This window comes from Onychostruthus taczanowskii, unplaced genomic scaffold (assembly GCF_017590055.1).
Source record: "Onychostruthus taczanowskii isolate IOZ18803 unplaced genomic scaffold, ASM1759005v1 scaffold101, whole genome shotgun sequence".
Lineage (NCBI taxonomy): Eukaryota > Metazoa > Chordata > Aves > Passeriformes > Passeridae > Onychostruthus > Onychostruthus taczanowskii.
The window spans coordinates 712,157-736,361 of NW_024496638.1; the positions used below are offsets into that span (position 1 = coordinate 712,157).

A 24,205-nucleotide genomic window follows, 5' to 3' on the forward strand; every position below is an offset into this window, starting at 1 on the left:
ATTCGATTATTTGAAAGCAGGAGAGCAAGAACCATAATTTGGGATACAAATAATCAGCACAAGGCACTTGCCTGTTACCAAAAAAGGGGGATTTTAATTGGTATTAAATATTAAGTCTTGTTCCTACTTAAAACATTACTGGGCAAAGCTTAACTGCAGATGTCCTTGTGCCTGAATTTCTGATCTAAGGAACAACAAGGATGCTTTTTCAACTCTACAGAGTTACTGGAATTGGATCAGAGAGGAAATCCAGATTAGGGTGCTGCAAGATAGAATAGTTGTGGGGTGCATTTCTGTTTTGCTTCCCAGTGTCCCAAAATCAGTGTTGGGAGGTGTGTCCTCATTCCCAGGCCTGCTTGTACCTGTGGAGACCTGCCGGACGTGAGGAGCCTTGGAATCTTTATCATTCATCCCCCTCTCCGATCCCAGGGAAAATCCCCGGTGGCATCACTGGGCTTTGGTACATGCCAAAGTCTCGGTGAGTTCCTTATTCCTCTCTGGTGCCTAAAGGATGTTCCTCAGCTGTGCCAAGGCAAGTGACAGCATAAATCTTGTCCACAGCTATCTTGGATGAGTCATTTTTCTAAAGGTAAATAAATCCTCCCTGTTTCCAAGCATCACCTGACAAACTGTGAACTGGAAAACTGAGAAAATGTTGTTGCCTTTTGTGAGCCAAAGCGCTCTGCAAATCTTTATTTTTAATTCCTTGTTAGAAAACAGAACCAACTGAAAGGGGCTGGCAGAGAAAATGTGCCCCACTTCTTTCCCTCTGCCGGGCTCAGCAGTGGAGCTGCCAGTTTCTGTTTTCGCCCCTGTAGAATTATGTGCCTCTATTTGAAAGTTTTGACAAATCAGTCTGTTTTCATTCTCCCTCTGCCATAAATTCAATCCATATGTCTCTAAAACATCCTTTCATAGCTCTGGCATGGAAAAGGAAGTGGCTTAGGCTCTGTATAGTGTATTTAAAGCAAAGCTCTCCTAGTTTGCATGCATGGCTTCTGGTAGCTCTTAAAGCCTCAACTTCCTAATTATTCAGGTTAAGAGGGCATTGGCAGAGCGTTCTCCATTAACCAACAGTGATGTACAGTGAAGAAGCACAACAGGATAAATCATTCCCTTATTCTCATCATGTCCAGGAAGTTTTTGATACAGCCCTTGGCTTTGCCGCAAAGCAGGATGCGAAGAGGATGTGAAAAGGGTTGGGGAGATCAATCCAGCATAAAATCTCAAAAGAAAACATCAAGACAAAGAAACAAAGGGTCTTGCTTTGTTTCTGCAGACAATGAGCTGCAGGATTTTGTTGGGCAACAATACCCAGCACCTATGTGACAGGAGGTCATTGCCACGGGACTAAAGGATCTCCACATCCCAGCCTGACCCAGGGTCAGGAGGTGAGGGTGGAAGGAAACGTGGGTCCGAGCTGAACTGTATTGCTGTGGATCAAAGTTAAAAATCAGAAATACAGGATGCAGCAGGCTAAGAGCACAGGCAGTCCGGGCTGCTCTGAGTGGCCTTGTGTGGTATCAGGGAAAATTTGGGCCAGGAGGTGCTGCTGGAATTGTGGGATGGATCTGTAAAAAAAAAAAAAAAAAAAAAATTGGGGCAGTAGTGAGGACACAGGAGCAATGGCTGAGTGACTGCAGGTGGCTTTTTGGTGTCTACCTGCCTTGTGGATGCAGTGGCACCAAATCTACCCCAGGGTGTCACTGGACAGGGCAGGTCACTCTCCCAGCCTCTGACACACACCCTGCTCCCTGCCTCACATCCACTCCAGAGGTCACATTCCCCCTTTTCTCTGTGCCACACAGAGCAACCAGTTCCTGTGCATTGGATGGAGAGGAGATGTGTGTGGTAAACACATGTGTGCAGTGTAATTACCTTGCTAATCTCTCTCTCTCTCACAAGGGGGTCATTTACAGAGATGAAAATTGAGGCAGCCTCAGAACTGCTGGGTGTTGCTTGGCGCATCCAGAGGTGTGAGCATGCAGAAACCACAGTCTGAGCACCTGAAACTGCATGGCAGGTTCAAAGGGCTGGCACAGCCCCTGGTTTTGTTTGCAGGGTTGCAGGGATGAGGTGGACTCCAGGCTATATTCCACATCTCTCCAGATCAGGCCCTTCTATCTGGGGATCTGCATACAGCTGTTCAGCAGCAAGCCCTGCGTGCGCGGCCCTGTTGTTGTATAAACAAGAGCAGAGACTCAACCAAAGCTTTTCATGTAGTTTTATCTCGACTGCAATTTGTTTCCAGCTCTTAAAGGCTGTAGGAACATCCAGCCTTACTCCCTGGAGCCTGTTTCAGCCATCCCAGTGGTGTTCACAGCTCTGTTTGATTTCCTTTGAACCGTTCAAAAATTCCCAGAGAAAGGTGCAAGTTCTGTATCCCTCCAGGAGGGATGTGCATTTCCACACAAAGCGTAGGCTGGTTTGTAAGAGGTGTGCTGTGTGCTCTGTCCCAGGTGTGCTGTCCCTCCCTGCCTACTTCAGCCCCTACCACGACGGCTCCGTGTGCAGCGATGGCCGGGCCGACGCCTACGCGCAGCTGGAGCTGCGGACCCTGGAGCAGTCCCTGCTGGCCACCTGCGTCGGGAGCATCTCGGAACTGAGTGAGTTTGGGATGTGATCCTGTAATCCACCCTGGGGTTCCTCCAGCAGGGCAGCAGAGCCCATCCCTCCTCCACTGCTGAGGGCCAGCAGGAGCGCTGCTGCTGTTGGCAGCGTGAGCAGCGTTTAATGTTGGGTGAGATGTAATTGCTGGTGGTGCTGTTTATGAAAATCAGCTGGTTTCATTAGTCTGCTTAATCTCTAATTCACCTGGAGGGGTGTGAGATGTGCCTTTTTTTTTCTTTTTTTTCTTTTTTTTTTTTTTTTTTGGTAGAGATGTTACTGTCAGCTAAAATTGGATGCTCTTTCCTGGATTCCTCTGGAGGCTCTTCTGTGCATTTGTGGAGCACAGCAAACCTCCCAAAGACAGCAAAGAGGGTTCTCTTTGTTCGTGTTTTTGCAGTGGAAATGTCTGGGATATTCAAGGAAAAGCTTTTTGGTTACTTAAAAAACAAAAAGCAAAGGAAAAAGAAAATCTGAGAGCGCTTTGGTAACAAAAACTTGTTCAACCCCCTTTTTTTCCTAAAGCTGACCAAATGAAATGTTCCATTCCTAGAGTACTCACAAAGCCCCTTTAAAGTAAACAAAAATGATTTGTGTTTTCCTGGTCTACTTTCCCCCTTGCAACGTTTCTGCTGGCATCACTTTCATCACTTTCTTAGCCTGCACCATCTGAATGCTAATGAATGCCAGGGCCAGCAAGGAGTTTGTATGTTTCACCATTTATTTTGCAACCTGCCTTAGTTTGAGGTTTTCAAATTCCTTCAACACACCTCTATTTATCCTGGAACACAAGAGAACATTTGTAGCAAGGGCCTGGGATTGAATGCAGCTTCCTCTCTCCCTCTTCCCTCATCCCTGCCTGGCCAACTTGGTCAGTACATCCAGTGAATGGCTCTCCTGATACAGTTGCCTTTTTTTTTTTTTTAATTTTTTTAAAACGTTGCTGCCCATTGCCAGAAAAATAGAGTGAGTGTGCAAAAGAGAAGGAACGTTATTCTGAGCTGAAAATTTGAATTCCAGATGCATTTCTGCTATAAACTGTGCAGACTTCTCTGTTAGCACCAGCGCTGGAGGATCCGTGATGCTCTTGTAAAACGTGTGGATCCTGCAGCTACTGAAGTGGAAAGGCAGAGTTGTTAGAAGGATTTTTTTATTATTCTGAAGTGGGTCCTTAAAGCTGAATGTGCTGTACAACAAAGGAGTGGCAGGGCTTTAGACTACAAGCTGAGATTTTTAATACCCTGTTGGTCTGAACCACTAAAAATGTCATGTTTAGACATACAGTAGTTTTGTGGGGCTTTCTCCTGTGTAACAGTAGAACCCCGGGGCTTCCGACTAACAAATTTAGTGTATTGCTTTTAGATATAAATGAACAAGTAAAAACTTCCCAAGAATTTCAGAGGGAGGTGTTGCTAATGCATATGAGGCGCCGCTAAACTCAGGTTGCTTTCCCAGGAGCCAGCTTTGTGATGGGGCGACTATTTCAGTTCCATCCTTTCCCAGTATTGTAACTTTTGGACACAATAGAGCAATGTTTCCTGTGAGAGTTTGAGGGGACTGTGAAGCATAAAGCAGCAGAGATTCTCCCAAGGAAAAAACAGATCCTAGCTAAGTATAGTAATAATTCAGCTCACTGGTTGGTAATCACACCACTCAAAGATGAAGCATTTAAAGCTTTTTGGAGTTTGTAATGCACCACAACACAAGGAGATTAAACAGGGTTGTGCCTAAAGCAAGCTTATTGCAAAAAGACCAGCTTTGGGGTCATTGCTCTGGGAACTTTTTAAAAATCTGCAGTCCTAAAATTCTGAGTGCAACTGTGTGATCCAGGTGACCTTTGTCGAGGCCTCCTCAGGTCCACCGTGCTCCGACACAGAGACAGCTTGGCTCTAGTTCAAAAACCAAGAGGAATGAGAAACCCAGAGACCTCCTGGATTGAGCTTCTTGTAATGCTAAGGGACAGATTTCTGGCACAGTTTGAGACAGCCAGCATGATAAAAGATTGGCTTTTTAATATGAGAGTCAGGTCTTGCCATTCTGGAGAAACCTGCAGCTGGAGTGAGAATGGGAGCAGCAGACCCCTCAAAGAAGGGGTTTCTGTCTTGAACATAATGTCACTAATTTGTCTCAAGTGTCTGGGCAGGAGGGTAGAACAGCATGACCCAGTTGGAAGAAATGGGAGCAACCTCCTAAAAAAAGGAGAGTGAAGTATTGGTGCTACTGACTTTGCCTTGTGAAACTGTCACTGCCAGGTCGGGCAGAGGACATTTTGCAAAGACATCGGTAGTTTTAGTAGGCTGGCAAAAAAATTTGGTGTTTGTCGGTGGAAAGAGGAGAACACCAGCAGTAAACCAGCAAACTCACTGTAGAGAATGTGTGGTAACTGAGAGGTGTTGCACTTCATGTTTTCTAGCTGATAACTTGGTATTTGAAAGAAAGTGCTGCCGAGTGGCAGCCTTGAGGGACAGGACACCCTCTGTCTTTGTGGAGGAGGTTCTGTGCACACAGCAAACGTTCCTCTGAGCTGTGAGAGCTTTGATTTGTTCAAGAAGCGTGACTGAAAGCATCGTGGGTGCCTAATAAAGAGATGATTTTGTGTTTTCTCCCTGTGTGCGCGCAGGCGATTTGGTCTCTCGAGCCATGCACCACATGCAGTGCCTGAACACCATCCGGCCCGGCATGAGCCCCGTGCGGCAAACCCGGCAGCAGCAGCCCATCTCCTGGTCCCCTGATGCCCTCCACACCCTCTACTACTTCCTACGCTGTCCCCAGATGGAGTCCATGGAGAATCCCAACCTGGACCCTCCGAGGATGACGCTGAGCAATGAGCGGTAGGTCGGTGAGCTGGGAGCGGGCACGGAGCAGGCTGAAAGGGCTCCTTCTGTTGGATTTCCAGGGCAGGTTTGTGGGATGCTACCTAGGAGGCATCAGTTATTCCTGCAGCCAGGCCAGATTAGGTTGTCAGCCCTGCCAAGTTTGCGAAGCCTTGGAATCGGAGCTGGAAAGTGAGCTGGTTTTTCGTGCGGTCTTTCCGAGCGAGGCACAGGGCTGTGTGCTGCCAACAGGGCTTGTCTGGAGACCTTGCCAAAAGTACATGTGGTTGCCTAAAGCAGGAAAGGCCTTCCCAAAGAAAATGTTACCTCCTGAATGGTGCCAATTAACAATTGTCATCGTTCTGGGGAAAAGCAACGCCGTTCGCTGCGGGGAGGGTGCAGGGGATTTATGAACATCCTACTTGAGGATTACTTCAGTTGGTGCTGTGTGTCTGGAGTAGAAAGAAATTTCTGTAGGAAGCCAGGAGCTAACCAGGGAAGGCAGTGGGTCTCCCTGCCTTCTGCCAGCTCCGTGACCAGCTCTCAAAGTAGGGCCATTATTAGAGCAGTCAGAAATTTTCCAGCGGGATGTTTTTTCTCTTGGAAGCCTCCCTGGTTTCCTTCCTGCCCAGCCCCTTGGCAGGCTGCCTGACAGGCTGGTGGCTCAGGAGAGCTGAGGAGCCCTCAGAGCTGAGTTCCTGGACAGGTCAGGCAGCTCCTGCTCCCCAGTTGCATTCTGTAGGGAGACCCAGGCCACTCCAGACTTGTTTCCCCACTTCCAAGTGCACATCCAAGTTTCTGTTCATTTCAGAAATCTTAAATGGGAAGTTCTGTTTGGTTACCCATTATTTATTCTAGCTTGCTTTTTGGATGTCTTTTTGGCCTGCTGGACATCAGGCTGAGAGAAAGCTCTATCCTGGCCCTGGCCCTTCCCAAAAGCAGCCTGTGGTTGAGAAGTTTCCTGGTGTATTGATGTGCTGAGGCCATACTCGTAAGACAGAAAAGCAGAAAGTTTGTTGGATAGGTGAGCAGGGAAAGGAGAACATCTCTGCAGTTTGGTAAATAACATGGTTTCTTCTTCCCGCCTTGGGCTTTACTGTACTCAGCCCCAGCTTCTGAAATCTGTATGAAATCGTAGGAACACACAAATAATTAATTACAGAAGCAAAAAAAAGGTTGCCTTTCTGTTTGATCCTCCCCTGAAATCTTTTCAAAAAGAGCAGAACTCTACAAAGAGAGGGAAGAGATGTACAGATATGAAGAATCAGAAGGAATTAAGTTGAATGAAATAGGGGTAGAGAGAAGCATGGCTGCACACCTCAGCCTGCTGGTAGCTCAGTTTTTTGTGCCCACTAACATTAATCTAGGTTGCCCCTACTTAGTGCAAGGCTGCTGATTTTGCACACTGTGCAAAAAAAAGTTTTCATGAGGCCAGATTGTGTAAAGTTGTGCCACTGGTTCCCATAGTGGTTGGGAGGCTGAGGCTGCTGAACAGCTCGTAGCAGAAATGTAGATTAGGCTTTCTGTTTTGTGCTCTTTTCAGTGCTCTCAGTGTAATGATGTTACTGCAGCTACTTATTTTGTACACTGGGGATAATAAATGAGTTAAATCAGGAGAGCAGTTATCTCTCCAATTGCTCCCAAACAATGCTCTTCACATGGTTCACCGGAGTTTTTCTGGAGGCTGCAGCTCTGTTCTGTTTTGAAATCCGCACTAGATCCTACAACAGCTGGGGTAAGGGAAATTTCTGCCATTTTTTTCTGACCAGTACTTAGCTGTAAAGGAAATTAAAGAGGATATATTAAAATGGACATTATTAAAAACTGACATGAAGAAAAAAAAAAAAAAGAAAACAACCTGAGCACTTAAAGGATGCGCTTTGAAAAATTTATGGACGCTGGAAATGAAATTAATACTGCCCATCCAACCCTATGTTTCATTTGCTGCAGGATGTGTTTGTGTCTCGCTGTCCTGAGCTCTGGGCACATATCTAGCACAGGCAGGGGATGGATCCTGCTGGCAGCACTTTGCAGAGGAGGTGCTTTGCTCTCTCCTGGCTGAGGAGGAGAGAGGCAGCCGAGGCTGCGTGCGAGGCGCCGGGCTCGCGGCGCGAGCGACGAGGGCACTGATGCACCTAATGTGACTTGGCAAGGCTGTGCAGCCCAGTTCTTTTATTCTTCCCTGAGCTGCGCTAAATCAGCTGCAGACTGGGCACTGCTCTTTTGTGTGTGTGTGTGCTCACTTTCTGGAACACACGTGTTCCGTGCTCTGCAGTCCCAGCTCGCTTTCTGCTGGAAAAATCCCGGTCACGAGCAGGGACAATAAAGCTGACCTGTTCTGCCTTTGCTCGTGCTTCAGTCCCCATGCTCCTGCCTAAACCTGTGCATCTATTGATCTGAAATTCAGCAAAGAGAGGGGTGGCTGGGTGGCTGTTAGAGCTGCAGGCTTGGTAAGACCTGGTTTTGGGGAAGATCCACGAGACACGCTGATTCAGTGGAAGGAGCTGCAGTAGTTCATCCACAGTCCTGACAATCTGCTGTGCAGTTTGGCTTTCTGTGTGTCACACTGCTATTCAGAATGCTGTGAAAATCATAACACTGTAGGGTCTGGAAGATCTTCACTTCAGCATGAAGGCAAGCCTAGGATTTGGTTCTGAAACCGTGCCTAATGGAGCTGTCACGTGCCATGTGGGGCTTTCAAAAGCCTGGCTGAGCTTCTGCACTTACCCTGCAGCAAGCTGCAGAGGGTATGAAAACAGACACACTTGCAGATTTGAGGCACCCCGGTGAACAGAGCCAGTTCCAACCCACACAAGTGGGCTTTTATCCATGCTAAACACCTTGGCAAAAGACCTGAGTGAGGAAGCTGGAGATGGCTGCAGCAGTGGGGTGGATGGAGTCACCTGTACAGCTCTCTGGAGTATGTGGATGCTTTGGGATACCCAACAGGCTGAAACTCTGCAGAGTTTGTGGGTTGGTGATGTTTGCTTCTGGCATCTTCAGGTGAAGGTGTTGAAGCAGGAGGAGGAGAGGAGGCAGAATTAGAAAGCACTCAGGTGTCCTAGGCAAAACGAAGGATTTCCAAAGTAAATGCAGCTGCTCGCTGTGCAACCAAGCCATGACCCACTTGGAACCCCAGAATGACCTTGTGTGCTGCACAGACAGTAAACCATCTGCTGTTTGGGGTCGAACAGGACTCCTGAGGAAGCGTTTTGCAAACACAGAGTGCCACTTGTGCAATATTTTGGCAAGGGAATTAGACCCTGAGGTGAGCACTAGCTCAGTGAGGATACACCTGAGTGCCCGGAGGCTCGGAGCTTTTCCGTGTCAGCAGAGTTCTATCTGTGCTGCTGCTGCAAAAAAGGCCTCTGCTGGGCAATAAGATACTTTTATTTTCTCTGAGATCCTAGCCTGTGTTGTGTTAGGGGTCAAACTGTGTGGTTTTGGACCAGGCACGTGGCATTTCTGCTTTCTTCACTCTGTTCCTGCTCTGGGATTTCTCCCATTGCTTATGTCAGGCAGGCTGAGCTTGGGAGTACTCCTGCAGCCTGAGCTCACGTCCCAGAGCATGTTTGCTGCGATTGTTTGGGATACTGTGTCTTGAGAAGAGCCATTCAAAGGTAAACGAAGTTCCTTTCTCCTTTTTCACTTTTCCCCAAGCGGGATATAAAGCTTTTGTTTTATTTTAATGGTGCGTCAAGGCAGGAATGCTCTTGCAGTGATGCTTATCTTGGGGAGTATTTGTCAGCTCCCACAGAGCCCAAATCGAGGTCAATATTTAGGCTCATTTTACTGCTGAATGGACTGCTCTGCCCTGGGTTAATTACTTGGCCAGAATAGTGGTCCAACCTTAAAGTTGGGAATAGACACCACTGACTGCCCTCATCCTGTCTCTTGTTTAGTTATCATCTCCCTGCAGCACTTATTGTTGGAAAGTCAGCGTGATCTAATGCCTGAGAACAGGCGAAAAAGTTGGATCCTGCTTCCTTGTGTAGCTGATTGTCTGTGTGTTTGGGTAGGCTGGGTTTCTTCCCCTTCCAGCTGCCCTATTAAAAAAAAAACTCTAAAGTTTTGTCTCTTGTTGGTACTGTTGGTCTGTAGGACATTGTGGAGCTAATTCCAGGCTTGTCCATCAGTGCCTGTCGATCCAGCCATGTCAGGCCTTTCCAAACTGTCCATGCTGCAGCAGTGCCAAGTTTTACATGTTGTCTGAATTTGCTGGTGCATTATTTTATCCCAAACATCAGGGAGGGAGTATAAAACAATTTACATCTGCAGAAGCCTACAGACTGCACCCATCTTGAGCCTGTCAGTGGAAATTCCAGAGCTGATGGAGGATTTGTCAGCTGCCGGCAGTGAAATTTTGGGGTTTGTCAATTTAAAGGAAATTCACAGCTCTTCAGCTGGAAAACTGCAAGAAGCCTGCTACAGGGGCCACCTCTTAAGGAAAGAGAAGGCTTCGTTGGGTTTGCCATGTGCAGGCTCCAGATTTGCTGCTTCTAAACAAACCTGGCCTCACTCAGGTTCTCCCTTGTCACTGAAAATCCTTCAGGAATGCTGCTGCTCATCCTGCCTTCAGCTCAGTGGCTGCTCTTACCTACCAAACTCAAAAGTGACCTGGATTTGGGAGTCTTCCCATTACATCTGTTACCTCTCATGATCCAAAGCCAAAGAATAAACATGCAAACCATCTTTTTTCAGGACAGTCAGGCAGGAAAAAAAAGGACTCTGTGCCATATTAGCTGGGCAGAAAAGGAAGGAGCTGAGCTGCCTATTTTGGTTTTCTCTGTGGAATATTCCCAGCAGTGTTATTTATTGGAAAAATGCATCTGATTCTGAAGGAAGATGTATCAATGCTACAAAAGGAAAGACTGCAGCCCTTTCATGCTGTTTTTTCAGTGCTCTTTGCTTAAATACTCTATTCTTCCAACATCTGAACTATTGATTTAAATCGTCATTGGCTGGAACACTTGATAGTTTTTGTCATGTGTGTAATCTAGACCTACTTTGGCTGGAACAGAAACCAGAGTTGGGTCTAAATTAATTCTTCCTGGCAGAGTGTCAAAATCCTGCCCAAGCAGGATTGATTGATTGATTGATTGATTGACTGATTGATTTGCAGTGGTCACTGCAAATAATGAGCCCCTATGCCATGGCTAGCTTTTCATCCCTAGTGACCCTAGGTCCCCTCATCATATTTCCTAAATTTCATGTTTTAAAAATACATGACTTTCATCTTACTTAGTTCCTTGTTACTTGATGATTTCTAGGTGCATCATTAGAAATAATTAGAGCCTGCAGCTCCTTCCCCTATGGTTCACTGGGTTCCTTCCCTGTGTTCAAAAAATGCCTGCCACGACTAAATGTTCCTTCTGGAATTGCTTGAGACAGGAGTGATTTTCGGTCACATGCATCACATTTATGCAAAGATTCTAATTCAGATTAAAGAGAATATTAATAGACCAGTTATTAATGGGAATTGTCTCCAAAAAGTCTTGCTTGGCATAGCATGGGCATCCAGCTGGCAGGAAAGGAAGGAAAATCAGGAATAACCTGCAGAGCCTGCTGCTGAGACCTGTGTTTGCTTGAGCTGCATCCTCAACATCCCTGCTTTCAGATCTGTTTGAGGCTTTTCAGGACAAATCTCTTCTCCAGATGGATCTTTCCAGACTCTCACTGATCTGTCATGAGGCTTTTTTCCCCTCTGCTCCTTTTAACTGCAGGTTTATGGAATTTTATTAAGTGCCATAGCTACATCATTGCCTGTCTTTTAGATTTATCTGTGGCCTAGTCTTTCCTAATCCCACTTTAATGTATTTATGTCTGAATTCTTTTATTTTACAGCCATACCCTATTGTTTCCATGCAGTATCAAGAGCAGAACTTGATACACTTAGTTCCTTTGAAAAGGTCTGCAGTAAAACGAGTTCTGAGGTCTCTTGTCTGAGAGCTCTGAGTATCTTTCCATTCTGTCTGCAGCTGCCTCACCACTTAAAAATAGGTGGACAGGAATAATAAAAGCAGACCCTGATCCAGTCATTTGCCTTGAGAGAGCAAAATGCTGTGATCATGCAGAATTTAACAGTACTTAAATCCACTCAGAATATCCCTGAAGTCAACAGAAAGATGTGTCCACACATTCCAGCCCCATCCCCATGCCACAGTCCATTGATTTTATTCTTTCCCCCAGAGCTGTTTTGATAGGAATATAGTGATTAAATATAGGGAAAGAGAAGGAAGCCTTACAGTGAACTGTGCCATTAGGGCATTGCTTGTGCAAAGGGCACATATAAATGTGCCCCCCCTTTTTAGAGGGAAAAAAAGCTATTTGCTATCCATGAAAGCCTAGTCTGGTAGATTTATTAGTTGAATAAAAAGCTTATAAACAGATAAGATCAACTTCCTTCACCAACACCGGGAGAGAGGCTGCTACCATGCATTTTTCAGACTTTGAGCAGTTAATGTCAGCCTTAATTGTGATTTTGAGGTGCTCATTCACAAGGGGATGACATGAATAACCCTGTTTCAGAGGCCAGTAAGCTGTAACCCACACATAGCTATTGACTGAAATTAACTGTTCAGTGGCAGTGCAGCTCCTGACCTTAGGCTGGATCGTTTGTTTGCCGAGTCCATACTAAATAGTTCAAAACATTGAATATATTGCACAATTTTGAGATCTGAGAGCATCTGTCCTTTTAAAAAGAGAAGTGAGTAGCTTTAGCACATTTATGATGAGCAGCTTTCACCTTCCTGCTGTTTATGGGACATCTCAGTACATATTCAGCAGTAACTTTTAGATCAAAATGAAAAAAAAAAAGACATTTTGACAGTCAGAGCCCATGGAAGTGGGACTCCTACATATGTGCTCCTGGTATTTTAACTGAAAGGCTGCAGAGAGACACAGGATGAAGTGTTTATGGAATATTAAATGGAAGGGAATTAAAACAAGTCTGGCTAAAGTCAGTAGGTGACAGACCCCAGTTATGCTTCCATTCCTGGAATATTCCTGCCTGTGCCTGGCATCACCTATTGAGGTATTTTTAAGCTGTATTTTTAAGCTGTTGAGGTATTTTGAGCTGTCTTTTTTTTTTTTTTAATTGTTCATTTCTTTATAGTTCAAAGCTTGCAGAACTGGAATGTGAGGGATGACCTTGGCAGTGGTGAAGGGAATTAATTGCAAACCCTGAGGATCGAATCCATCCAAGTGCAACTGCTGAAGCTGGCAATGCACTCTACTCTCAATTAGATACTTTCCCCCCTCTCTTTTATGTTGTTTGTATAAACATGCACTGCTCAGTTTTTGGGGTTTTTTTCCAACTCCACATATCTCACACCTGGGACAGACCAGCCTTTCTTCCACGTTGCTGGCTGTAAGCAGTTTGTAGTGTTATTGTAGTGCTTCCAAAGGAGCCCCTGCATCTTCTGATCTTTCTGTTTCAGAGCAGGGGTGTGATACAAACACAGATTATTTAATTCTCTGCAAAAGTGGGAGGAGAAGGCTCTCCCTGTGTACGAACTGGAGCAGCACAGAGCAGACTGCATGGAGAGACAGGGGAAATATTACTGGTACAAAAGAGAGTACAGTGAAACAAAAGTTTTATTATAAAGGCTCTGTGTGAAGCTGTGGGGGGAAAAGTCAGGTTTTTGGGCTGTCTTGAGACTTGGCTGCTGTTTTTTGTGCTCTGAGAAGTCTCAAGTGTCACTGGTACAGGTGGGTAAAAATCACCCTTTTCCTGTGGTCCTGGGCAGTGTGCTCAGCTGACCCTGGTTTTGAGCAAGGGCTTTGGACTGAATGATCTCCAGAAGTGCCCCAGCTGTCCTGTGCTGCTGTGGTTCTAATTTCAGCATTTGCCTTCAGAGTTGTTTAACATCTCTGCACTTGGTGATTTCCCACTCGACAGGAATCAATACCTTGTTCCCTGGAACTGGTTCTTCAGCAGGCAGTGGTTGATCCTCACCACCTGCCTGGAGAAGTGTGAGGTGTCTGACACTCTTTGTCCTGTCAGTTACAAAACATTTGTTTGAAAACCACAGTTTTCTGCTCTTACACTGGTTTTACCCCGGTGCTGGGTGGAAATCCCCGCAAAGGCCATCACGGACCAAAGGCACTTCTGGTGGAAGTCCCTGTTTGTGAAAGCCTTGAGAAGTGGAGAGGTGATCTCTGACTGTGCTGTTCGGCAGAGGAGAGACAACAGGCACCGTGTGTGTGTTTGTGTGTGTTACCACCCTGCAATTACAGCTCCAGTAATTACTGTAACTACGGCAGAGATGCCCACGTTGAGCTCTTGGCTCCTGCTCTGGAGTTTCCATCTGCTCAGATAAAAAAGAAGGTGCAAGAAGATGAGAGCCTGGCAACTCAGCTGCCTGGAGTCTCGGGGCTGGTGCACCCAGGAATCTCCAGTGCCCGTGGGCAGCCTGGGTTGTGTGTTGTTTGTTGTTTGCTCCTTGTGATGAGCAGCAAACCAGCATCAAGATTGAAAAGAAAATAATCCAGTGAGACCTAAAGCAAAGCTTGTTAGAGCATTACAGAAACACAGGAATGAATTAGGCAAGAATCTGGCTTCTTTTCCCACCTTTATGGGAATAATAGAGCACTGACTGAGAGTCTGCACCTCTCTGCTTGAGTCTTGCAGGTTTCTGTCTTTCCTGTCTCCATCTTTCCTTGAGGACAGATCCTTAAGGACAGCCTCCTGGTAGCAGCACAGTGTTCTTGTAACTAATACAACGAAAAATCAGTAATTCTGGGGATGAAAAGTTCTGTGCACGTTGCAAAGAACGGTGATGGTAACAAGCCAACAAGTTTCTCCATTTTCAGTAATTGCTGTTGCCAATTGAAGTTAATATTATTTCCTATTGGACTAAATTGCAGCCCTTCCCTTGCAGAACTTGCTTGTTTCCTGAGGAAGGAGTTATCTGGTGCTTTTTAACAAAGGCCACACTAAATAAATACAATCCTGAGCCTTTGCTGTGCAGCAGCCAGGGCTGGCAGGTTGCTGGGGCTTTTGCTGTTATTGTTCTTGACATCTTTGTAACACACTGCTGAGAGCCAAGCTCCACTGCAGAATAAATATTTCTGGGTGTAATTTGTGATAATAGCAGCTATCGTTCTCTCTCTCTGACTTTGTGGAGATTAGACCTAAGCTTTCCCTGGGGTAATCCTAGGTAGGTGTGTCTCTGCTGGGTTTCCTTTTCCAAGGCAGTTTGCACTCCCCATCCCATGCCTGTGCTGCCCTGACCTCATGGTCACTTACAGAGCTAAACTGCACCATTTTAATCACATGGTTTTTACAGCAACTGCTGAACAGAGTGTTTCCAAAAGCACCTCTGCTCTGCAAGACAAATCCCATTCAAATGAGCTGCATGTCTGAGCTGATTCAGCCCTGGGTTTGGAGTCTCCTGGGGCTGAAGCACCTGGTGTTGATCCCATGGCTGCTGGTCTAACGTGTTTGCTGAGAGAGGAGGGACCAGGCTGTGCTTTGCTGCTGATGCTGCTGGAAGGGGCATTTCCAGCCTGGACTCAAACCACTGGCAACTCGAGTTCCACTGGAGAGTTTGTACCTGCAGGTCTCTCTTCCAGGGATTGGAAAGTCTATCATCATGTCTAGAGAATGGAAGGGGCAGGCAGAAGCTGGAAGGTTTTATTCCTAGGCTTGCTGGAAAACTCTCTGCTGCTGGCAGGAATTCGGTTAACAATTCCTCACCCCTTTGGCTTTGTTCAGAAATGGAAAAGATCCTTCTGGAGAAACAAGGGGCTCTTCTTGGACAGGTGCTGCAGAACTGGGGACATTTTCAGTGGGAAAGGATGAGTTGTTTGTGATGCAGTTCCAGATGATGGTCTGAGAGGAACAGGAGCATGTTAGCATGAAATTTTAACAGGGCTAACATAACCTGCTCAGAATTTAGCTGCTTGTAATTATCCTGCTCCCAGCAGCCAGACTGGGTGATTGAGTTCCCTCTGTCAGCCCTGTGCTGTGCCAGGTAGCCAGTGCTCAGTTCCCTGTTGGGGCTGCCAAATTCTTCAGGAAGGATCTCTCTGAAGAGCTGGTGCAGTGGAATATCACAGAAACATATGTTCCTTAAGTGACTTTCCATCTGGGCATCCCATTCTTCCTTGTACAAGAAGTTACAATATTTAATTAACACACTTTGGGGCTACTTCTGGGCTGCTAAACTGTCTCTGCTCAGACACTCAAGATACCTAAAGATAAGTGCCTTAATCTGAGAGCGCAGTTTGCCCCAGCTTAGTGACAAAATTTGGGCTCTGTACAGCCTCATTCACAGTCAGGGCTCAGAGGTACCTGCTGCAAAGAAAATAAAATGAAACCCAGTTTGTTTCTCAAATAATTTTGTTCCCTCATGGTTCTTTTGAGGTAGAAACCCTGGGAAGAAAGGTGTATGCCATGTGTTGTAAACATTTTATTGATTACTCTTTCTTTGTGCTTGAAATGCAGAGCATTGGATGCTGAGAGAACAGTTTATTGAAGCAACAGGTACTCAAGTGTAGAGCAGAATTTTAGAATGCTGATATTTTCCTCAACAAGCTGAAAAAGAATAATTGTGCACAATGAGTGCAGTGGTGTTAGAATAGACTCATGTTTAGCTTTGTCATTTTTATCATATCAATCATTGATGCTTCTGTGGTTTGAGATTTGCTTTTTGGCAGCGGCATTTTAATGGGGCTGAAAAGGGAAAATCTCTTGCCATTTGGCATTAGAAACAAAAATTATTGGTTTTTCATGCTGGTCATTAGCTGAGAGAGCAGCTGGGGCTTGGAATTCCTCCGTGTTCCTGTAGGAAGCACAGAGCTTCTCCCTCAGCTGTGGTCAGCATGAACCAGCTTGGGCCTGTTGCAAGAACAGGTTTTATCTGAGCATAAGAAAACTTCATTCTCTTATCCCTAATAGAATGTTTATCTAATCTAATAATATGAGACTATTTAAGTGTGGCTTTTTGGAGAGACAGAGAGATGGGGTAGCAGATAACTTGATATGGAGACTGGAGTGACAGTTGGGTTTTTTCATCGCCCTGTGCTGCAGGTGTCAGAGTGTAAACAAATATTGCTGGTGTCTTACCCAAGCATTTGCCATCTGGGCATAAAATCTGCAACTCTGTAGTTCACAGTCCATGAGAAACAGATCTAAAACTCTGGTAATTTGACAAGTTGCTTTGTAGGAGGGCATTGGTTATGCCTCTGGCCTCCTGTTTGTGCTGGTATTTGACCACAGCATCCTGAGGGAGTCAGGGTAAGAGCTTTTTTCCGTGTGTCCTGTCAGCATTGCTCTTGGTTAGGCCAAGCTGTGACCTGCTGAAAGATCTGCTGCATCCATATATTGAGCTATTTGAATAATTTTAATTACTCTCATTTGAGATTCAGTAGAAGGTCATACACTATAGCAGGCAAAGCAAGAGGCTGCTCAGCAGCACTGCTGGCACTAAAAGCAGACTTAATAGCTGGAATTTGTGGCATCTGCTGAGAAGCTCCAAATGTTGAAATGTAGTGCATGCATGCTCTAAATTTAGGATATTTGAAAACTGAAAGAATTTGAGCTTGGCCAATTAAATCCACCTACCAGAATCCCAGAGTTAAGCTGTTGTGTCTGCCATTCCCAGTGCTGCTTTGGTTCAGTGATGATGCCCATTGATAGGATCATAAAAACTCCAGAGATAGAACCATACAAAGAGTTTGAAATTAGGAGATTTCACAGTCTTAAACACAAAATGGAAGAACGAGATGATTTCTTGTCTGGCACAGGAAGACTTCATTGCAACAGGTGTTTTCTTTAAATTCAGGATGCTTCTGTTGCTTGCATTTCTCGTATCTGTAACTTTACATGGCACTATTTATTCAGTTTTTTAAGGCAAAATGCAAACATGGAACTCTGCTTTCCAGTAAAAAGCAGAAACAAATTCATTCACCACTGGAACTTTCTCTTCATTCTGCACAGCAGCTCTTCAGTGTTTTAAGACAAGAACTGAGGAGCCGAGCAGAAGCTCCTTGAAGATTTAGGTGAAATGTGCTCATTGAGCAGTTTGCCTTTAGGACAGAGTGATGTCTTCCTGCAAAACAATAATTTAAAAACTTTTTAAATGCCACACTGGCATCGATTTGATCCAGCAGTGGTGTTACTTCTCCTTCTGAGCTTTGATTAATGGCAGATTTTGTGTCTTACATGGCACTATTAGAAAAGTGCTGTCCATTCATTCACAAATGCTACACCCCGTGGGCTTTGAATGCCTTTTATTTAAGCAAATGGACTCTTAAATTACATCATTGGGTGGAGTGGGTACCTGATTTTAGAGCACACATTGCATTATTTCACCTAAAAGAGCTGCAAACCCGCATATGTTGGTGTGTTCTTAGCGCCTTCATGCTAAATTAATTCCTGGAACATCTCAGATTCCAGGAAAGTGAAAAGCCAAAAGATTCCTTAGATTTTCATGAAGGTAGCACTGATATCAGCAGTGGGGTGACTGATGACACACAGTGTCCCTGCTCACAGGAGTGTAACGTGGCGCAGGAATGCCACATCAGTCAAGTCTATAGAAAAACAGGAGTTTCATCAACTTTTTGTTAGTCCTGAAAGGGAAAGAAACATCTTAAAATCATCTTTTTAACCTTGAAATGTTTTGCCTCTAAATACCAGTATTCTGTGTTTTAAAATGTCTTATTTGAAACACTAATTAGGTTTTGGCTTGTGCTGGGATGTAAATGGGAAACCTTTCCCTGTTTATTGTGAAAACCCCTTTGCTTCACTAAGAATTATCCTTGTTTAACGGAACTAACTTTTCCAGCTATAATTAATTGAACAGCTCTCAGTATTCCAGAACTACAGAAAAAAAACCCCATTTCTCTTCCTGGCTCTTTGCTCACACAGCTTTAACTGGGGAGCTCCGGGCAGTTTTCATGAGCGTGGCAACGCTCCGTGTCAGGATTTTACAACTGGGCCCTGAAAACCAGTTCAGTGATTGAATCTGGCAGATTGGCTTTGGCTCCAGAGCCAGCATATGCTTTTAACATATGCACGTTGGCAAATCAGATTGAAGTCATAACTAAAAGGGTTGCTGTCTCAGTCATGCTCCTGCTGCTGGGAATTACGTGTAATGGGCAAAAAAAAAATCGGGGAAGGAGGAATCTGGGCTGTGGGTAGTGAAGAACCAGCTGACCCCTGGTAAATCTGCTTGCAGATAGCATGGGATTTTTTTTTTTGTTTGTTTGTTTGGGTTTTTTTTGGTTTTTTTTTTTGTTTTTTTTTTTGTTTTGTTTTGTGTTTGGTTTGGTTTTGTTTTGTTTTTGTTAGTTTGCCAGTGTAGCTGCTGGAATGCACCGTAGGAGTTACCACTTGGTTTTTCTGCCCACAGGATCAAGGCTGATCCAAGAATAGCAGACACCCCACTCTGGCTCTCTGCCCGTGTTTATCTCTGACTATCACCTAACCTGCTGCTACAGGCTCATTCCTTTCATGCATGTAAATTGTGCTCCTGTCCTGCTCCAAAATACACCAGTTTTTTCCTTTGCTGCTGGAATTGTTGGGCATGGCAAGGTTTTCCTGGGTCAGATTTCTCAGGGTGGGTCCTGGGTACCAGGACTCCACATGTTGCACTGGTTGGATGTTGTCTGGAAGGTGTTTTGTGCTTGCAAACCAGAGCAGTCACATTTTTGTAAGAGGTGGGAAAGGCTTGGATCTGATGGCCTGGCCAGAGTAGTGTTGGAATAATCATGGAATCAGGATAATGGAGTGGTTTGGGTTAGAAGGAGCCTTAAAATTGATCTCTCCCACCCCACTGCCATGGCCGGGGACACCTCCCAGGCTGCTCCAAGCCCTGTCCAACCTGGTTGGACACTTCCAGGGATGGGGCAGCCACAGCTTCTCTGGGAATCTGTTCCAGGGCCTCCCCACCCTCGCAGGGAAGAATTCCTTCCCAATATCCCATCTGTCCCTGCCCTCTGGCAGTGGGAAGCCATTCCCCCTTGTCCTGTCCATCCAGGCCCTTGTCCCAAGTCCCTCTCCAGCTGTCCAGGAGCCCCATTAGGTGCTCCCTGAGGTCTGCCTGGAGCCCTCTCTCGTCCAGGCTGAGCAATCCCAGCTCTCCCAGGCTGGCTGCAGAGATGAGGTGTTCCAGACCTCGGAGCATTTCCGTGGCCTCCGCTGGACTCACTCCATATTAATTGAGGTCAGGACTGCAGTTAGGTCCAGACACATGGAAGAATAGTTCATCCCCCAAATTGCTTGCCGTAGTTTTCACCTTATGGAGAGTTTCATGGCACTGAGGAGTTGGGAGCAGCAGCAGGAGCAGGATTGGTGGTTTTCCTTCCTCTGCGTTTCCTCCGTGTCCATCAGGGCTCCAACAGCTCCGTGTGGGGCTGGCGGGACAGATGGAAATCTGTCACATCCTTGACCCCATAACTGTGACCATATTGTCATAGTTAAACCATCATGTATATTTATCTGCCTCTTATCAACAACTGTATACATTTACAGTTGGTTTTCATTATTTTCTGCCTCTCTAGAAACCTTCCTCCTGCCTCAGCTTTGCAGATGTTGCAAGTATGTTTTTCTAATGAGACACATGGCACATTCCAGAGCAGCACCAGTGCTTGTTTCCAGCCTGAAAATGAAATCTTTTCCCTGTTGGTAAAGTAAAGTTTGTAAAATGTGATTACAATAAATAAACCCACAGACTTGAGAGGTCTTTTTAAGTTTCGTAGTGAGTTCCCAATGATTACTTCATGTTATTTTTTTAGTGAACTCAAATTTAATCTTTCCTTTAATTTGTAGCAACATGAAGTAAAACCTGTCTGATGCTGCACCTTATTTCTAAGTGTGGTTTGCAAAGGATGGAAAAGGTGTTATTTCTGTCTGTGGGAAGAAGGATCAGAGCTGCCAGTTCTAGATTTAAACTACTCTTGTACCATTTTATATTCTCTATATAAAGAGGAAACTCTGAAGGCAGATTCAGTGGAGAAAGGATCCCAATAAATATAATATTAACCAGATGGCTTTCATTCCATTAGTGTCTGACAGCAGGATAACTCTCTAAACTCATGGCATAGTCAAGCCAAGGCCTTAGTAACTTGATAACGATCCACTAAAATTTGAGAACTCTTATCTTCTGAGATGTGAGCCAGTCATTGTTTTAAGGGAAGTCAGAAGAACACTTTTTGGGGTCAGTTGGATGTGGTTAAATTTCTTCTTCCTTTTCTATAAGGATCTGGACTGTCTGCCTTGAAAGATGTTGCACATGTTGAGATAAACCTTGAATAGGGCCCAGCATGGTCATTCCTATTTTTTCTCCTGTAAATGTGGGAAGCTCTTGAAATTTTGTAAAATACTTTTGAATCTGTGAGGAATAGCTCCTATCTGACGCTGGTTGTATTTTGGAGCAACAATTTTGTGTTTCTTCTAAATAAACATCTCTGTTGTTATTTTATTCACATATAATTACATACGCTGAAATACTTCTTTTTTCCTCCCTGCTGCTTGAAGAGGGGTTTTAGAGTTTGAGAATCCAAATTGTAAATATGCCACTGTTTTCCACATCAGTGTGCCATGGTTTGAGTTTTGGATACTCTGTCTTGCCTCAGAATCTTTTCCCTTCTCCAAGTAATGAGACTTCACTCTGATTTCTTTTTGACTCTGTTGCCATCCTTGGGATTTTTCCATCTGAGTGACTTTGAGCCATAGAATTTGATTCCAGCAATAAATCCAAACATTAGCTCACTGCACTGAAAACCTTTCCTTTTTATTTTTTAGTCCCTTGCAAAACCCCACACTGATCTTTAAACATTTGGGATTCTTCTCCGTAGGAGCCTCTGTATAGTTCCTGTAAGTCAAATACGGGGGGTTACCACGGGCTACCCCACTCTGACCATAAATACTGTGAGATTTCCACGTGCTTTAGTTCACTCAGACCACTTGGAAGGCCTCTGGACAGGCAGGATGGGAGACTGTGCCTGTGTGGCTCAGGCCCTGCTCAGGCTGCCAGCAGGGAGGTGAATTTTGCCATTCCCACCTGCTTCCATTAGGACAGGATTTTCTTTCCCACTTTAGAAGAAGGAGAGCCTTGTTTAGAAGAACAAGGTTTTTCTTTCTTGCTGTTGCTGTCACTGTTGGCTCCTGCTTTATTTTGCTGCAGCAGAGCAGAAGGCAGTGAAAAATAGCAGAGAAGAGGTGGGGCAACAGGGAAAATGTTTTATTCCTCCTTTTTCCCTCCAGGCTGGAAGGAGCTGTGAGCAGCCTGGGCTAGTGAAAGGTGTCCCTGCCCATGGCAGGGGGGTTGGAACAAGATGAGCTTTTTCCACCCCAAACCATTCTATGACTCTCCGATTTTTCAGGAGTCTTGTCACTGGATCCCCCTGGGGGCACAGCCATGGGGAAGGAATGTGATAGAATGGCTGTTTTTTGTGGGAAACCCCCGCTGTCTTCACCTGAGTTAGCAGGTGCTCAAAGCAGAGGAAGGATGATGTGATTTTCTAACTCCTCTGGAGTGCTCTCCTTTTTGCATACAATTAATTTCCCTTTGCCAAAAATATCTTGATCCCAGTGCTCCTAGAAATCCCCAGAAGAGCCCCCTTTGGGGAATGATTTCTTTGTGATGGATATCCCTGAAAGTCTGTGATCCCACAGCTTCTCCTCGAGATGCTGCATGTGCTCTCCATGTGCCAGTCATGTCCAAAGCCATTCTAATGAAAGTACCTTTTCCAGGAAAAAGTTACCCTAAAACTTGCTGTAAATTCTCTGCCAAATGCTGCCTGGCCTCCTTGGCTACGTCTAAATAAAACAATATGGTTCAGCTCAAAGGAAGAGGGAATGCCCACAATAAAGTCTGTTCTTTCTCAGAGCACTCTCACCCAGCTCCAAGGTGATCCCCTCGGAGTGGAGTGGCTGTCCAGTTCCAGATGGAGGGAATTTCAGAGAACCTATGGGTGGAATATTGACAGCCCATGACAGTATCAGACATCAGTGTGATCCTTCACAAAGGTGTATGGAAGAGGAGCAGTTCCTGCTCCACTTCCCAGTCCTGTGCACATCCCAGTTCACACTGGCATCACTCCAAGACAGCTTCATGGCAAAAAAAAACTGGAAGAAGGCATGGTGGCATTGTGCTTCCAAGAAAACCGAGGGTCTGTGTCCCCAGAGAGCTGCTGCTGGAATATGACAGCTTCCCAAGGCTGGATCACTTCAAGTGTGGAATTTAATGAGCTGCCAAATGCTTCTAAATGTCAGGAAGACCAGAGGAAAATGGCAGCGGGCAGAACATGGCACAGGCAGGAGTGCAGAAACAGAAATTAATTCTTTAGCTTGCAGCATCTCCCAGTTAATTTTCCATGAAGGTTTTCCCCCTTCCCCTGCTGCAGACTGTGAAATGATCAGTGATTCCTTGGGGGCAGATGGATGCCCAGGTTAAGGGCCACAGGGCTGAGAACGGCATTTTATTTTCTTGAAAATGAGTAATTTCATTTATTTTCTCAGTGCGACGTGACCCAGTGTTGGTGTTTCATCCAGCTGAACTGCACCTCTTCTTTCTGCTTCAGTCCTGGGATAATGCTGCTTATCTGGTGGAGTGTCAGTGAGCAAAGGAAGATAAAGCTGTTCCCAGAGCGTGGCCAAGTTGGGAGAAAGGAAATAATTGAGTAAAAGCAGGGGGAAAGAGTAAAAAGCCCATCCTCAAGCTAGAAATTTTGCAGAGAAAAGTTTTTCCAGCAAAATAGCAATTGAAGCTATTATAGTGACCCTCGATAGAATAATGAATAATAAAGAATGATTTATCCAATTTGCACAGCAATGCCAGTGGTGGGGTTTGGAAAATCAGGACAGCAGGATGAGAACATCCTTCCTGACACTGCTTTTTGCATTCCAAAGTCTGCTCCCCTTTGGACACAAGGAGAACCAGGCAGTCTGAGCTGTCACTTTTAAAGCCTTTGGAAAAAATCTGTTGAGATTAAAAAAAGAAACAGAAGGGTGGAAAAAAAAGTCTTTCTTCTTGCCATTCCTCCCAAAGCAAGTTTTCCACATCCAAGGTCTGCTTGTGTGGGAGCCGTTTATAACCCTGGCACATGTGGATTTTTTGCAGAGTGGAAATTCCATCAGGATAGGTGTTATTTCTGCTGCAGACTCCGTGGCATTTGCTGCTGGCTGACCACAGGTTCTGGCTTGAGTCAGTCACCAGGATTTGATCAGGGACGTAGTTCCTTGCCCAGCCATGTTCCCACCATGGGAGTGTCAGGGAAGCTGGGATGTGGCCTAAATCTTTGTTTACCACAAAAGGTGGCAGATGGAATCTCTTTTAAGAGGAGCTTTTCCAGTGCTCCTGAGCGTTCCCAATCTAAACATAATTTAATTCTGTATTTAATTTTGGTGCTTTTAGCCTCCCTGGCCTACCTCTCTGCCCTCTCCACCTCTGTGGAATTCCATGCTAGAGGCTCTGCAGAGTACATAGAAAAGATAAATAATTATTTTGGCTCCTCTCTTAAGTACCTGCATTCAAAAAGTGTGAATGGCTCTTTTCCAGGCTGGATAAGAGTTGAAATTCTCTGGAGCAGAGAATTTGCTTCAAGGCATCTCCCAAATGCCTGTGGACAGTTCCTGCTCTTCCCTTAACGAGGTCAATCAGCTCTGAATTGGAGGAGCTGGAATGATTCATCCCATCCCTTTCAGAAAGTCTTGGGAAGGATGAGCTGCTGCGTGATTCTCAAAGTGGTGATTGCAGCAATATCAGCAACCCTGGTATTCTGATTCTTTGACAGAAAAATGAACTGGTAACAGCAGAAGGTCAATGTCCTGCTAG

The 24,205-nt window shown here is 45.2% G+C and overlaps 1 protein-coding gene across 1 annotated transcript in view; it reads left to right on the top strand.

Annotated features, from left to right (window-relative positions):
* ABTB2 (ankyrin repeat and BTB domain containing 2) overlaps positions 1-24,205 on the top strand; it is a 111,625-nt gene that overhangs the window by 69,528 nt on the left and 17,892 nt on the right. Inside the window, exons 2-3 of the mRNA XM_041412778.1 lie at positions 2,460-2,606; positions 5,228-5,438. Coding sequence (XP_041268712.1) covers positions 2,460-2,606; positions 5,228-5,438 — 358 coding nt within the window. The remainder of the gene's footprint in view (positions 1-2,459; positions 2,607-5,227; positions 5,439-24,205) is intronic.